The 13,781-nt window shown below is 39.4% G+C and overlaps 1 protein-coding gene across 1 annotated transcript; it reads left to right on the forward strand.

Annotated features, from left to right (window-relative positions):
• The first annotated feature begins 346 nt into the window (after positions 1–346).
• On the forward strand, positions 347–13,768 carry LOC109049221 (proline-, glutamic acid- and leucine-rich protein 1-like). The gene is made up of 17 exons (XM_042727461.1): positions 347–540; positions 883–947; positions 2,077–2,182; positions 2,308–2,457; positions 3,050–3,121; positions 3,208–3,267; positions 3,376–3,532; positions 3,622–3,754; positions 3,890–3,977; positions 4,101–4,189; positions 5,488–5,601; positions 5,864–6,008; positions 7,547–7,709; positions 7,797–7,852; positions 7,947–8,171; positions 10,616–12,391; positions 13,221–13,768. The coding sequence occupies exons 1-17, from the start codon at positions 400–402 to the stop codon at positions 13,311–13,313; spliced, it is 3,633 nt and encodes a 1,210-aa protein (XP_042583395.1). The 5' UTR covers positions 347–399; the 3' UTR covers positions 13,314–13,768.
• The last annotated feature ends 13 nt before the right edge of the window (positions 13,769–13,781 follow it).

The following is a 13,781-nucleotide window of genomic DNA, read 5'->3' on the forward strand; positions in this document are numbered from 1 at the left end:
TTTTATGCGTCCTGCTAGATTAATAAACTAGTTATAAGTAGATTTTAAAACACATTTAATTGAAATCCAATACAGTGTATAAACAACATGTTATTGACTAAAATTACAATCTTAATTCAATGGGAAAATGTTATTAAAATTTTTAAGTAGGCCTACACTGTTTATTTTGAGCATTTTGGGGGATAAGAAAACGTATTTATGATCTAACAATCCTGTATCCGCCTCTTTCTGTGAAGGCAGATTATATAGAAAACAATAACCTAAACTATTTTAATAAAATACCAAAACTACTCGAGGTTTTTTCTACACATATCTACGGATTAGAAGCTGACGCGACGCGTTGACGTCAACCGAGCTATACACTCGTCGCGGGGTTTGCGCGTCATACAGGGCGCTAAGATGGCTTCAGCGACTTGGCTGCATGGCCCCAACATAACGCGCTTAACAGAAGCACTGGTGTCTGTCCTGAAGGAGGATAGACCTGAATATCTACCTGCGCTTCTAGCAAACTACCGTGAGCATGGAGTGGTCGGGGCTCAGGTAGGGCTGAGGTCTTGTGCTAACGTGTGACGCGAGGAAGCATGCGCGCTTCTTTGGTTTAAATGGAAGCTTTATGGTTAACGTTATGTGGCTTTCTTAGGTTGCAGCGTATACAATGTCAATAGCAATACGAAACGGAATTATGATTTAATGATATGTCTAATGACCAGTGTGCTCGTTTATGTGGTAACTGAGCTGGTAGTCAGGTTCACATTAGTTTACGGTTTCATGTGTAGTCTTTTCTTATTCTATAACATGCTTCTGTATTGTATTTGAAAGCACGCTGAGGAGATGTTCGTCTGTGTGTTTGTATAAGTGACACTGGTTTGAATGGTTTTTCAGAGCACGGGAGCTGTGGGAGGTCTGGTGGGCATCAGTAATTCACGGCTCGGGTCCAGTAAGACCAGGTGAGCTGTCAGAGTAAAACTCAAATCTTCTTATTTTACACAATATCTGCCCAGCCCTGTCATTGCGTATTTCATAAAACATTTAAAGACGTTTCTTGCATGGCCAAATCCTATCGATGCTCTCAGTCTAAAAAAACAAAACAAAAAAAACCTTATTTTATTCTTTTTTTCTTACTTTTATCTAAGTTCTAGATCGTCCTTTTCTTATTAATCAGCAACTTTGTTTTAGTACTTTTCATGTTAATGCCTTCTTATTTTCAAGCGTTTTATTAGAACAAGCATTATTTCAGCAAGGAAACAGATTTACACATTGTCACTTTTCTGTTTCAGGATCTAAACCAAATGTAGTACATAACCATTAAAAGAGTTGAGAAAAGGAGTAGAACAGAAGCGTAAAAGAAAAGAAAATAATAAAAAAAGATTAAAAATCAAATAATTATATACATACATAATACAGTAAAGAGGAGGTAGGATATTAAGAGACCAAAGGTAATTTATAAAGGAGTGCAATTTACAAAACAATAAATAAATGAATAAAAACAATAATTTTCCAAGAAAATCTAACTTTATACAGTTTCAGAAAAAACATTGCTACCCTAGAATGATTTTCTGTATGTGTTGTGTTCCTCTGTTGTTTTAGATAAAAGCAACTAATAAATTATAGTATGATTCTTTCTTAGGGGCCTCTGAATGTGACCCGAAATAAATTTTGTAAAATCTTTGACATTCAGCAAAAACATTTTAATGCATTTTAATGATCTTATGGTTTTGATATTGTAATTTTTATCGTCAAAATGCCATAACTGGACCTTGCAGTGAGACTTCTCTTTGGTGACGTATGCTGGATTTCTCCAATCAGTCCAATTAAGCTCCATCTCTTTCTTACAACCGACTGCAAGCTCTCATTCAGATCAGCCTCCATCCAATCAAAAATTTAATAAAATTTTACTTTAATTTAAAAAATCTTACAGACCACAGATGTTTGAACAATATTGTATATTAATAGATTCAAGTTTTCTTCTTCCTCCATAATCCCTTTCACTCCGAAGTACATAAAATATGAAAAAAACAGAACTGTCGCTACTAGTTTCATCTTGACTTTATATGGATGCGATGACGTGTGTTTCAGGTTTGAGGGTCTCTGCCTCCTGTCTGTGCTGGTGAAGGACAGTTCGAGTGAAGTGTTCCAGCAAAATTGCCTTTCATGGCTGCGAACTCTGCAGCAGGTCATTCAGGTGAGAGATGTCTTCAGAAATTCGCTTTCTGTTCTCTTGCCTGGATCCACTTAATAGGTCTTTCCTGATTTTATTCGGTTCTGAAAGAATCATTAATGTATCTGCTGTTGTTCTCAAACACACAGTCCCAGGCCCCTCTCCCCACCGTGCAGCTTGCTGTGAGTGTGCTGCAGGACCTGTTGCAGTACTCATCCCAGCTGCCAGAGCTGGCCAGGGAGGTGGGGCTCAACTCCATCCTGGGCATCCTGACCTCCCTGCTCAGTCTCAAATCTGAGGTGTGTCCATGTCACATTTAGATTTAAATCAGTTAAACTGTAGCCTTAAATCAAATTAATTTTGTGCTGTTATGTTATGTTAATGCCGAGCTTGTTTACGTGTGTTGTGTTGTCCACATATATACACTACTATTGAAAGGTTTGGGGTCAATGCTTTTTTGTTGTTGCTGAATAATAAAAAAGCATGACAGTAAAGACACTTGTACTGTATGAAACAAAACATTTTTTTAATTAAAATAAATATTTCAAAAGAACAGCATTTATTAAATCATCCTGAAAAATTCTGTCATGTTTCCACAAAGATATTAAGCAACACAACTGTTTTCAATATTGTTAATAATAAGATTTTTCTTGAGAACCAAATTAGCATGTTACAATGTTTTCTGAAAGATCATGTGGCACTGTTATTTTAATTTGTTATAATATTTTGCAATATAATTTTATCGCATTTAATAAAATTTTACTTAAATTTAAAAAATCTTACAGACCACAGATGTTTGAACAATATTGTATATTATTTATGAAACTGAGAACAATGAAATATGTTGTGGCACAAAAAGCATCAAAATAAGATTTTTTTTGTGTGTCATAGTGCCACCTAGTCGCTATGAACGGAATGATGGCGTGTATGATCTACTACCCACGGGCCTGCGGATCTCTGAGGGTCAGTACAACCATTAATGATATCTTTTTTTTTTTCTTTTTTTTTTCAGTTACGTTGTATAGGAATAATCTAATTGTCCCTTACAGGAAAAGCTTGGAGCGTATTTCCTGTCTAAGATGGACTCAGATAATCCTAAAGTGCAAGAGGTTAGTTACATCTGGTTGTGGAATTAAAGGATGATGTGTGTACCTAATTGCTCAAAACAATTGAATCAAAATTTCTGCATTATAATTGTCATTTTTATTCATTGGAAGGTGGCTTGCGAATGTTATGGCCGATTGCCCTGTCTCGGTGGGGTGTTGGAAAGAGGGGGAGGAGGGCGCAGGGCTGAGGGCTGGACCAATCAGCTGCACTGCCTTCTAGCATCAGCCAACGGCATGCTGGGACAGCTGTACCAGGGTGCAGAATCAGGTATGTGGTGTGTTCTGGGTGTTTGTGTTGTACTGAGAGAAACATCTGTGTTAAGTTCTTGTTGGTTTTTTGTGACGTCACTGTTGCAGAAGGAACAGTTCAATATGAGGGTCCTGGTGTGGAACTGCCTTTCCCTCCCCTGGATGACGTAGATCCTCTTCTGGTCCTTCAGCTCCATCATCGTTACAAGGCCATTTGTCTGGCTATTAAACACACTCTTAGGTAGTGCTGATGTTATGTGGCTTAATTCATGGTATTTGTATAGCTGTTTTTTCCTTTCTGTTGAGCTTAGTTCATTTTTAATGAAGATTTTTGAGATGTTGGTCCATATTAGTGAGATGTATTTCCCTCTCACAGTGCTGATCCTGCATCTTCAGTCCGTCTGCCTGTTCAGCATGTTCTCAATTTCGTGTGTCGAGCCCTGGCAGTCAACACAAAGAGCATCGTAAGGCTTTAACTCTGTTTCTGTATGTTTACATGCACCTTAATGATTTTAAAAGTCATTGTTCATGAAAATATTCATTGAACTTGCTTAACGTTGGGCACTAACTGAAGGGGTTTGTTTCAGAGTCCAACAGGAGAGGGCTGTCTGAGGCTGATGATTTTACCCTCTATACACAACGACACTCTAGAGCTTCTCTCTGCTCTTATCAAGGCGTAAGCTGACATACACACACACATTTTCTCTGCTGTCTAAATGGGGACATTCCATAAGGTTTTTTTTTTTTTTTTTTTTTTTTTTTTTTTTTTTTTTTTAAAACAGCTATTACTAAACACTGTAGCTTTCTGCATTTTTTGCCATTTTAAAAAACTTAGCTCAGTTTTTTCTGCAAAATATGGTTAAGTAGGTACACACCATCGCCTGCCATTTTTCACAAATAGGGTACATATAGAGTAGGGCCTGAAAAATTGCCCTTTTAAGTCAACAAAAGTTTAAAATAACAAAACAACAATAGCTTCAGTCTCAATCAATGCATCTGACATCCTCAGTAAAACCATGGAAGAGTTCCAACAACACAACTTTCATGTATTTAATATTATATAACATTAATTGTGGGACTGCTTGATTCTTTCCCTAATTGCGAACTTCATCTTTCAAAATAAATGTAAAGACAGTTGACAATGTCCTTAGTTTTACCATCAGTTCAAGCCAGAAAAGGGAAACAGAGTCACGTGACCGACACAGTGATGAAACTCATATGTGTTTGCAGTAAACAAGCCACAGACTGTTAAGACTGCTGACTCCTCTCTCTCTCTCTCTCTCTCTCTCTCTCTCTCTCTCTCTCTCTCTCTCTCTCTCTCACACACCCACACCCTAATGCACACACACACGGCATGCAAAACTCCACATTTGAACAGTCAATAGCAAATGCTTAATCTAATAACAAAACATACTTACAGTAGCTGATTCAGAAGCGTCAGATTGTCGTAGCAAAATCAGAATTACCTCCTCTCCTAGGTTCACGAAACGGTTGTCCATAAAATTCTGTTGTATGTAATCTTAAAGATTCCTAAATGCATCTACTTTCGGAAGGCCAAAAAGTGCTTTTGCTTTCGCCTAGAAACACACAGCATCTCCCTGACATGGCTGCTTCAACACTAACTGCGGTTATTGAAACCACGCCTTCTTTCTTTGCGTGAACATTTGGGCGACATTAAGCAAATATTTCCACATCGTGACGTCGACATGTGGGGGCGTGTTTGAATGAGCCATTTTAGAGGGGCGTGGCAGAGTCTTAACTATGATAAAGTATATCTCTTTGGTTTTGAGACTTTAGTCTTTGCAACTTCAGGGATCATATCTAAGCACAATCAGCTTGTAACACTCCAAAGAGAAAGTAAAACTAGAAATTGCATCATATGACCCCTTTAAAGAATTGTATGTTGGTGGTTGCTGGTTAAATGTGCAAAAGTAGCTGATCAGTTGTGATGGCCTTTTTTTTTTTGTGGTGCAGTGTGGGTGGTGGACTGGTCCAGTATAGCAGTGTGCTCACAAGGCTTTTCTCACAATCTCTGTCTGCATGGACACCTCTGCCTGAGTCCAGTCTGGGCCAGCAAAGAGCATACAGGTATTACAGAAACCCCACTGATGATGGAAAATTAAATATCCTTAAATATTGTGCCTTGTTTTAACAAAAATCTTGGGCACTCTGACCATTAGTGGTCAGACATGATTAACTTTTATTAGCATTTCTGAAATGCTTCAGAATTTCATCGTGACATAGTAATACACTATTGTAGTGAATAAAGCACAAAGTATGCTCACTCACTGTTATTTTAGCTAAGTGTCCAACCTTTTGATGATATGTTCTACGACTATTTTACCAACAGTGCAGTGCGAGTGACTGTGTACCGTACCATTGAATTGTGGGTAAGAGTAGGAGGTGCCTCTCTGCTTCAGGCAAGCCCCTCCCACACAGAATTACTTTTCACTCATTTGATGGGGGACATCACGCCAGCATCAGAAGCAGTCAAGGTAGGTTTAAGGGTCTTTGTAACAAACATCAAATTAGACATGAGCCCCCTGGGAAGATGGGTGTGTAATCTGAAGAACTGAATGTTTATATTCTGCCAGAATGCACTAAATTAATCAACTGACAGTAAAATTTCAATTTTATTTAAATATTAGTCTTTTTCTTGAAAGAATACTGAATTGCATCACGGTTTCTAAACTAAAAAAGCAGCACAGTTGTTTTCAACACTTAATAATATGACCTTTTTGGAGCATCAAATCAGCATATTAGAATGATTTTTGAAGGATCATGTGACACTGAATACTGGAGTGATGGCTGCTGATTGTTCAGATTTGCTATCATAGGAACAAAGTGCAATATATTAAAATAGAAATAATAATGTGTTACATTTATTTTTTTTTTTTTGTTGTTTATTTGATCAAAAGTACAGTAAATGCAGCCTTGGTAATCATGTCAAACTGACTCTAATTGTATCACATGGTCATCTTTGGGCATTGTATCTAGGGCTGTGCGATATGGACAAAAAAAAACTATCGCAATTTTTTTTTTTTGATCAGTTATGCGATTTCGATTTTAATCACGATTTTGACACACACAGACATGCTTTACAGTCATAAATGCATTCAGGATGAATTTGAAACATATTTCCAAAAGAAAACCAATTAGAGCTTTATCAAAAAAGTTGTAACATGTCTCTAGAACAGACATAAGTCAAAATAATCACTAAGTAAAGGTGTTACAAAATGTCTAGACATGGCGAAAAATAAATAAATCCCGTGTCCAGGGATTTTTTTTCTTTTTTTGCCATGCATTGGTCATAGAGCTCATTGTAGCGGTGCCTCAGGTGTTGAAATAAATTTGTTATACATTATACAGGTTCACACGTACTCCATCTGCAGTGCGTATACAGTTTGTGTATGCGGTGCAGAAACAGCAGCAAGAGCGCGTTATTGTAATGCGAAAGCACATTAAAATAAAGCAGATTTCCTTTCTTCTGTCACAAAACCAGACGTACGTGCTCAGATACACGCTGCTCTCACCCGGAGAAAGTGTGCGCACTTAAAACATGTCTCCTCTCGCTCGAACTGCGTCCTGTGCACTCACAACTCTCTCTGTGCTCATGTGCTAGATATTAATTATTTTCGCACCTTTCTATTTCTACCCTTTTCTGTTCACATCTTTCGCATCTTTTTCCGCGTGCAGTGTGAACACTCTGATCCGTTAACATGGGCTCGGAAAAATCCGCATTATAGACAGAGTGTGTGAACCTGGAGTTACGCATATGCCAAGTATGTTCTGTTCTCGCGCTCCATTTAGGTGCGCTGCATTCTGATTGGTTGGGATAGCATACTGCAGGAGGTCGGGGCTGCGGAAAATCGTGCTATTTAGCGATTTAGAAATCGTGATTTTAGGACGATTTCAATTAATTGCACAGCCCTAATTGTGTCGTCTCGTTTTTAAGACCACTTTTTAATGAAAAAATGAATACAATAAATATTTCCATTTTGTTTCTCCAATGGTTCTTTCTTTTGCTGTCTAGCTTCGTTCCGGACAACAGTCACAGTCCATGAATGACCTGATTGGTTCTGCTGGCAAGTCAGGCCCTCGTCGAACGAAAGGATTGGGATTGGGAGATGGAATATCACTACAGAGGAAAGGAGATGTGCTAGCCAATCAAGACACGTGTGTCGCTGCTCTTCGGGGTGAGCGCTCTGTGAAGATCAGTGAATTTTAAATTTTACTAGCAGAAATAAACATTTATTTACTGATGATGAATGATTCCTTTACAGCATTAAGACAGATCATTTTGACCAGTGGAACTTTGTTAAAAGAAGATCTGCATAAGGTCTGTTCATGTTTCTGTTTTGAGGTCTTTTTATGTTACGAGTATGGAAAGTTGTGTTTCATGTTGCTCTTCTAAACACTCCCTCCCTTGTTAGAGGATCCAAGACCTGGTGGTGCCTCTGTGTGTGCGTCTGCAGCAGCAGTCTCACTGTGTGCTGGAGGTTGGTGCTATCAGTGGCCAGTATGGCAGCCCCTCTCCTCGCCGAGAGCTCTACCGCCTCTTACTGGCACTTGTCCTGGTGCCCTCTCCCCACTGGCCTCCTCCCCTCTCCTGCGCAGTGTCTGTCTTCAGTCACGGACGACGAGATCGCAACATCATGGTGAGTGAACATCCTTGACTAAAACTTTTCTCAGAATTCTATTGGCCATGCCAAGTTTTAATAGATGTATGAAGTCAGTTCCCATCAAACTCAATCAGATGATCTGGCAAAATAACCCCCTTTGTAGTCCCATCACATTATCAAATGAACGTTCAGTTTGACAACCAGAAAGAGTTATGCGTTTCATATTTTGAACTTTTTTTCTGAAAGAAATACCGTTATTATATTTTGTTATAATGCAAATACATTTATAAATACATTAAATGAGGCCTAAATGTCCAAACCTGTTTTAGGACCCCTGTATATACAACGTTACCGCTTGCTTTCTCTCTCTTACACACACACACACACACACAAAAACTGGCCCACTAAGCTTCCATTGTAAGCTCAACATATCCCATATTTTGTGTTTGTAAAAAAGACAAAATGCTAAACGGAATGTTGAATATTCCTTCCTTGCATCTAAATGTTATCCACTAGAGGGAGTCTTGCTCTAGTGGTCTCTAAAGGTCTCACTTGTTTGCTGATTAACAGTATTTCTCAGCTAATTTCTAATACATTATTGAAAAGTGAAAGTGACTAGACATGTTGATGGGTTTTGTTGGGATTTGTCGGAGTTTGTTGTCTGATTTTATGAATTAGTGAGTGAGCACACACCTGGAGCAGTGGGCAGACATTTTTTGCATGTATTAATATTAGACGTTAATATTAACAGCTTGACAACATTATACGTAATGCATAATGCAGTTATGGTTAATGAACTGAATTGTGTTGTAAAGTGTTCCCAGTATTTCTTATAGTATCTCAGACAACCTCAGATAGACTTGGTTATGCCTATATGTTTTCATACGTGTGAAATCAGTGTTCCAAAATCCAATCCTTTGTATACTTTCCAGTTTAAACAATTAATTGGCACCCAACCTGTCTGAATGCGCAAACATTAAAAAAAAAAATGTCAGTATACAGTGCTTGACGTACACAGACATTCATTTTGACATTTGTATCCACTCTTATGTGGCTGTTTGCTTTCACTGTGAAAGCGCATTTTGGGTGGTGTACTGGATATGTGCTTCAAATGACAGAGGAGACTGTAACTGGAGACAGTGTTTCATGTTTACAAAGGTGTAAAGGAAAGTATTGAGAACTTAAAAAGAAACATTACGCCTGGCAAACTGGTTCTTTTATTGTCTCCAAAAGCTAAATTTAACCTGTTTTAACACTAGAATGGAAACTGCCAATTGAGCGTGGCCCTGGCATAGAGTTGTATCTGTCTGTGGTTCATCACACAGCTATCACATTTCTTCATTTAGCCAAAAAAGGAAACTTGTGCCTTCTTTTATTTAACCTCACGTCATTCCAAACCTGTTTGATTTAGAAGGGTATTTGAAAGGTATTCTGAAAAAAGTATGTTTTGTTTCTCTTTTTTTTTGTCTTGTTCATATAATGAAAGTCAATGGGGTCCAATGTTGTTTGGAGAATTTATATTTTTGGGTGGAATATCCCTTTGAGAGTTTCAATTACTGTGTCACTCTATTATGTAGACGAAATACTTCCAAGGCACGCATGTGGTAAGATAAAAAGCCTTTAATGAACTGGGCTTAAATCATTACAGCTAGTTAAAAATAGATCTACGTGTAGTCGCCCGGAGCATGTGAATCCAAAAAGTCTCTCATTGTAGAAGCTGTTTCTATCTATTTCCACCTTATTGAACATGGGATAGATTCAATTCCAGTCACTTTAAGGGACCTCTCAGTGAATTTCAATTAATGACAGACTTAATTGGATATACTTTCCCAGAAGACACATCAGTGAAAATATTAGTTCTCATCATATTATAACAATGTTTAAAATTTCCTACTAAATAACCAAGCCACGTTATCTTTTCAGGGGCAGGAAGATAGCTGTGTACTACCTCATTTTGTATAGTTGGTGTATGTCCATAACAGACCATTGGTTTTTCTTGAAAAATTGTCCTAAGGGTGCTGTCACTTTCGATAATGTTCCAATTGGAATTTATTATATGCTTAATTTGTGTTGCTTCACGGCTGTAAGTTGTTGAAAAGAACAACTGATTATAATCATTAGAGCATTGTTGCACTTTTTTCTTCTTACACAATAGTTGTTTCCTACCAATTGACTTCACTTTCTCTGTGGCCCAGGTTAAAACTTTAGAGTCATAACCCCTCTGTCTGTCAAAATCTGCTGGTCATGTCTTGTAACTGAATTTCATAATCGTGTTCTCCATCACAAATATGTTTCATTCTTTGAAACTGGCCGCGAGGTATGTTTTCAATTTTAATTCAATCACTGTGTCACTCTGTTGAACAATGGTAATATTTTCTATTTGATTATGTGTTGGCATAGTCAAATTTGTACTGACCTCACATAATGTGACTATTGGCACTTCCCTTCCCTTTTTATTGTTTCTTTGTGTTTCCCTACAGGTATCGTCATTCTGTGCCGAAGCTCTGACTATATGTAACACTCTTATTCATCCTCGCACACCTTCAATCTGTCTCCCTCTCACCCCTCTAACTCTCAAATCAACCCCAACTGCCCCTGTCCTTTCCTCTGGCCAAAACCCCTCACTGTCCATCCCTACCCTCCTTGGTGGACCTGCAACAGGGCCTTTTCCTGCCAGACATCCCATGGGCTTGGGTCCCGCTAGCCTGCTTGGTTCTTTGGAGAACCATCTACCTTTGGCTCCTCCGGTTCTTCCGACTCCAGCAGGCACTACGGCCATCCCAGGTGACCTGCTGCTCTCTCCAGCCCAACCAGGTGAACTGGCAGGTCTTGGTGCCCCTGAAGGTCAACGACAAGTTTTTGTCCGCTACGACAAAGAGGAGCCGGAAGATGTAGAGATCTCTTTGGAGAGCGATTCAGATGATAGCGTGGTCATTATGCCAGCTGGTATGATAATGGAGATGCAAGATGGAGCGGCAAATGCACAGTCATTATCCCAGTCAGCAGTTCCTGCCATAGGTGGCCTGCAGCCTTCTGCCCCCATAGTGGGTGAGGTTGGATCAGTTGACACTTTGCTACCTAATGAGCTGCCCACCTCCATTCCCCACCAGATTCTACCAGCTAACGCAAATAACATTAACTCTTTCCCTGGAACAAGCCAGACAGCCCAGCTTGTGTCTCTGGTGCCTCCTCTGAACTCCTCAGTATCACCTGCCGGACTTGCAGACTCGATGACGGGTGGTCCGCAACTTCAGCAGATGTTGATGCAGACTTCTCCAGGTGGGCAGCCACCTACGTTGGGCTTGTCTTTACAGATGCAGCTTCAGAACCAGATTGCTCAAACCAGCCGTCAGCTCCAGACGCAGCCCCCAGCAAATGAGGTGGACCAGAACGTCATCAACATCAACAGCTCAGATGATGAGGAAGAGGAGGAAGAGGAACTGGAGGAGGAGGATGAATTAGGAGAGGAGGAAGAAGAGGAGGAGGGCCTGGAGGACGAAGAGGAGGAAGAGGAAGGCAGTGACTTAATTGATGGAGAGTACTGCGAGGATGAGTTAGAAGACTATGATGACGAAGAGGATGAGGATGACGAGGAAAGTGAGGAAATCCAGCCGTTGGAGGGAGACAGTGACAGAGGGATGATAGGCGAGGAGGATGCAGAGGTCATGATCGAGGCAGAGCAGCAAGGGATGGAAATGTTCTGCATGGAAAGAGAGCGAGAAGTAGAACCAGGAATCGAGGAGATGGAGGGTGTGAGGAGTGTCTATGCAGATGAAAGAATCAAGGACAAGGGGACCATGGAAGAAATTGAGAACATTGGAGCAGTTGAGAGAAATGAACCTGTGGTTGACAAGGATCAAATAGAGAGTCTTGTAATCAGTGGAGATGCAGAAGGCCATGAAGAGGACAGCAGAGTGGAGGTGGTTGAACCTGAAGTGAAAACATGTGGGCAGGAAGTGGCAAGACCAGAAGATCCTGTGGAAGATGCTGGGCTGACACAACAGGGTCAGGAATTGACTGTAGAAGACGAAGTTCAAAAGCAAGAACCAGAATTAAAGCCCGAAGGCACAACCAATCAGAGTGCACCATCCACGTCCGAGCAAGAGGTGTTACAGAGTGTAGCTGAGACAGCAGAGGAAGAGGTAGGGAAAGAGAGCGGTGAGCAGGGAGAGGATTCAGAAACAAGGGGAACAAAGAGGAAAATGGAGGATCGCGAGGAAGGAGAGTCTTCGGAGCAAGGCACCGAAAAGAAAAAGGTAACTGAGTAATGTCTAACCCTGGTGCTGATTTCCGAATTCTCCAAATGCATCGCCCTTATCCACACAGGCTCGGATTGATTCAAAAAGAATACTTGAGCACCAAATTAACATATTAGAATCTGCTGATATTTCTGGCAATGGAGACCTGAGTGATGGCTGCTAAAAATGGCAGCTTTGCTATCACAAAAATAAATGACACTACAAATTGATAAAATAGAATAAAGACTTTTTAAATGGTAGTATTTCACAGTATTACTGTATTTTTGATCAAATAAATATTGCATTAGTGAGCACAAGAGACTTATTTAAAAAAAAAAAATATATATATATATATATAGACAGCCCCCAAACTTTTGAATGGTAATGTGTCTTTTGGTTACCTTAGTACACTGAGAAACCCTAATGTTGTGTTCTCAGCATTACTGGAAAGGCAAGTGACCTCAGTAATGACACTGTTAAATGTCACCCTTTCCAAGTAACTATTTCCTTGAATATTGATGATCGTTACTGCCACAGTAATGCATGAACATGCATGGGGTATATACAACAGCAAGGATTCACATTACATCAGCATGTTCATACTTGCATGAAGTAGCTTCTGGCCTCAGTTTGGATTAGTTCTTTAAACAATTAAGTAAGCCAAAACAAATGAGAGTGCCTTGTATTGTCTTGTAATGTCTTTTGTGTGCAGTGTTTACTTGTTAACTACTTGACTTGTAGTGTTTATTCTGGTAATGGCATGTAAACAATGTTGCTTATTCAGAGCATTTCTCTCCAGCACATTCTCTCTAAATTGCTCTCTCCTCTTGCTCTATCTCTTTTACAGATGGATGATGAGGCAATGGCTTCTATGCTGGCTGACTTTGTTGACTGTCCACCAGACGATGACGATGGCGGAGCCTCCCAGTCACAGACCTAACATTACCAAACTTCTCATTCACTCAATTGTCACATCAAAGCAGCTTTGCAATGAATAGTCAGAACCTGAAAGGTCACATTTGACAGAAACTGTTGCCTCAAACTCTGCTGTAGTTGCACTAGAACAGCTCCAAATTGCTTTCTTTGATGAAAGAGTTTTAGGTTTTCATGTTAAAAGAAACGCCAATACCATTGATAATGTTAAAGATGGCAAAAACCATTCATAAGTTAAGAATAAACAACTTTTAGGTGGTCATGATTGGTATTTTTCTTTTTCTGGCAGCTTAATACAAGTATGATACAGTAGTCACAAGTATTCAAAAGTGCTTTAATCAGTTGGACAGTATATTTAATGTTGTGTTTTGTGGTCTTTTTTTTGTATTATCATTTGTATATGTAACACACTTGCCATTGTGTTTAAAAAAAATTATGCAATAAAGAGGATCTGTTATGGCACTTTGTTCATGGA

The sequence above is a fragment of the Cyprinus carpio genome, chromosome B7, assembly GCF_018340385.1.
Source record: "Cyprinus carpio isolate SPL01 chromosome B7, ASM1834038v1, whole genome shotgun sequence".
Lineage (NCBI taxonomy): Eukaryota > Metazoa > Chordata > Actinopteri > Cypriniformes > Cyprinidae > Cyprinus > Cyprinus carpio.

What these genes read in the sequence shown, in the direction of transcription:
- LOC109049221 (XM_042727461.1), top strand. Translation starts at nt 400, where the DNA reads ATGGCTTCAGCGACTTGGCTGCATGGCCCCAACATAACGCGCTTAACA. An exon ending in GTACCAGGGTGCAGAATCAG is followed by an intron (nt 3,533 to 3,621) that starts GTATGTGGTGTG and finishes TCACTGTTGCAG; the next exon opens with AAGGAACAGTTCAATATGAG. An exon ending in AAGGCACCGAAAAGAAAAAG is followed by an intron (nt 12,392 to 13,220) that starts GTAACTGAGTAA and finishes TCTCTTTTACAG; the next exon opens with ATGGATGATGAGGCAATGGC.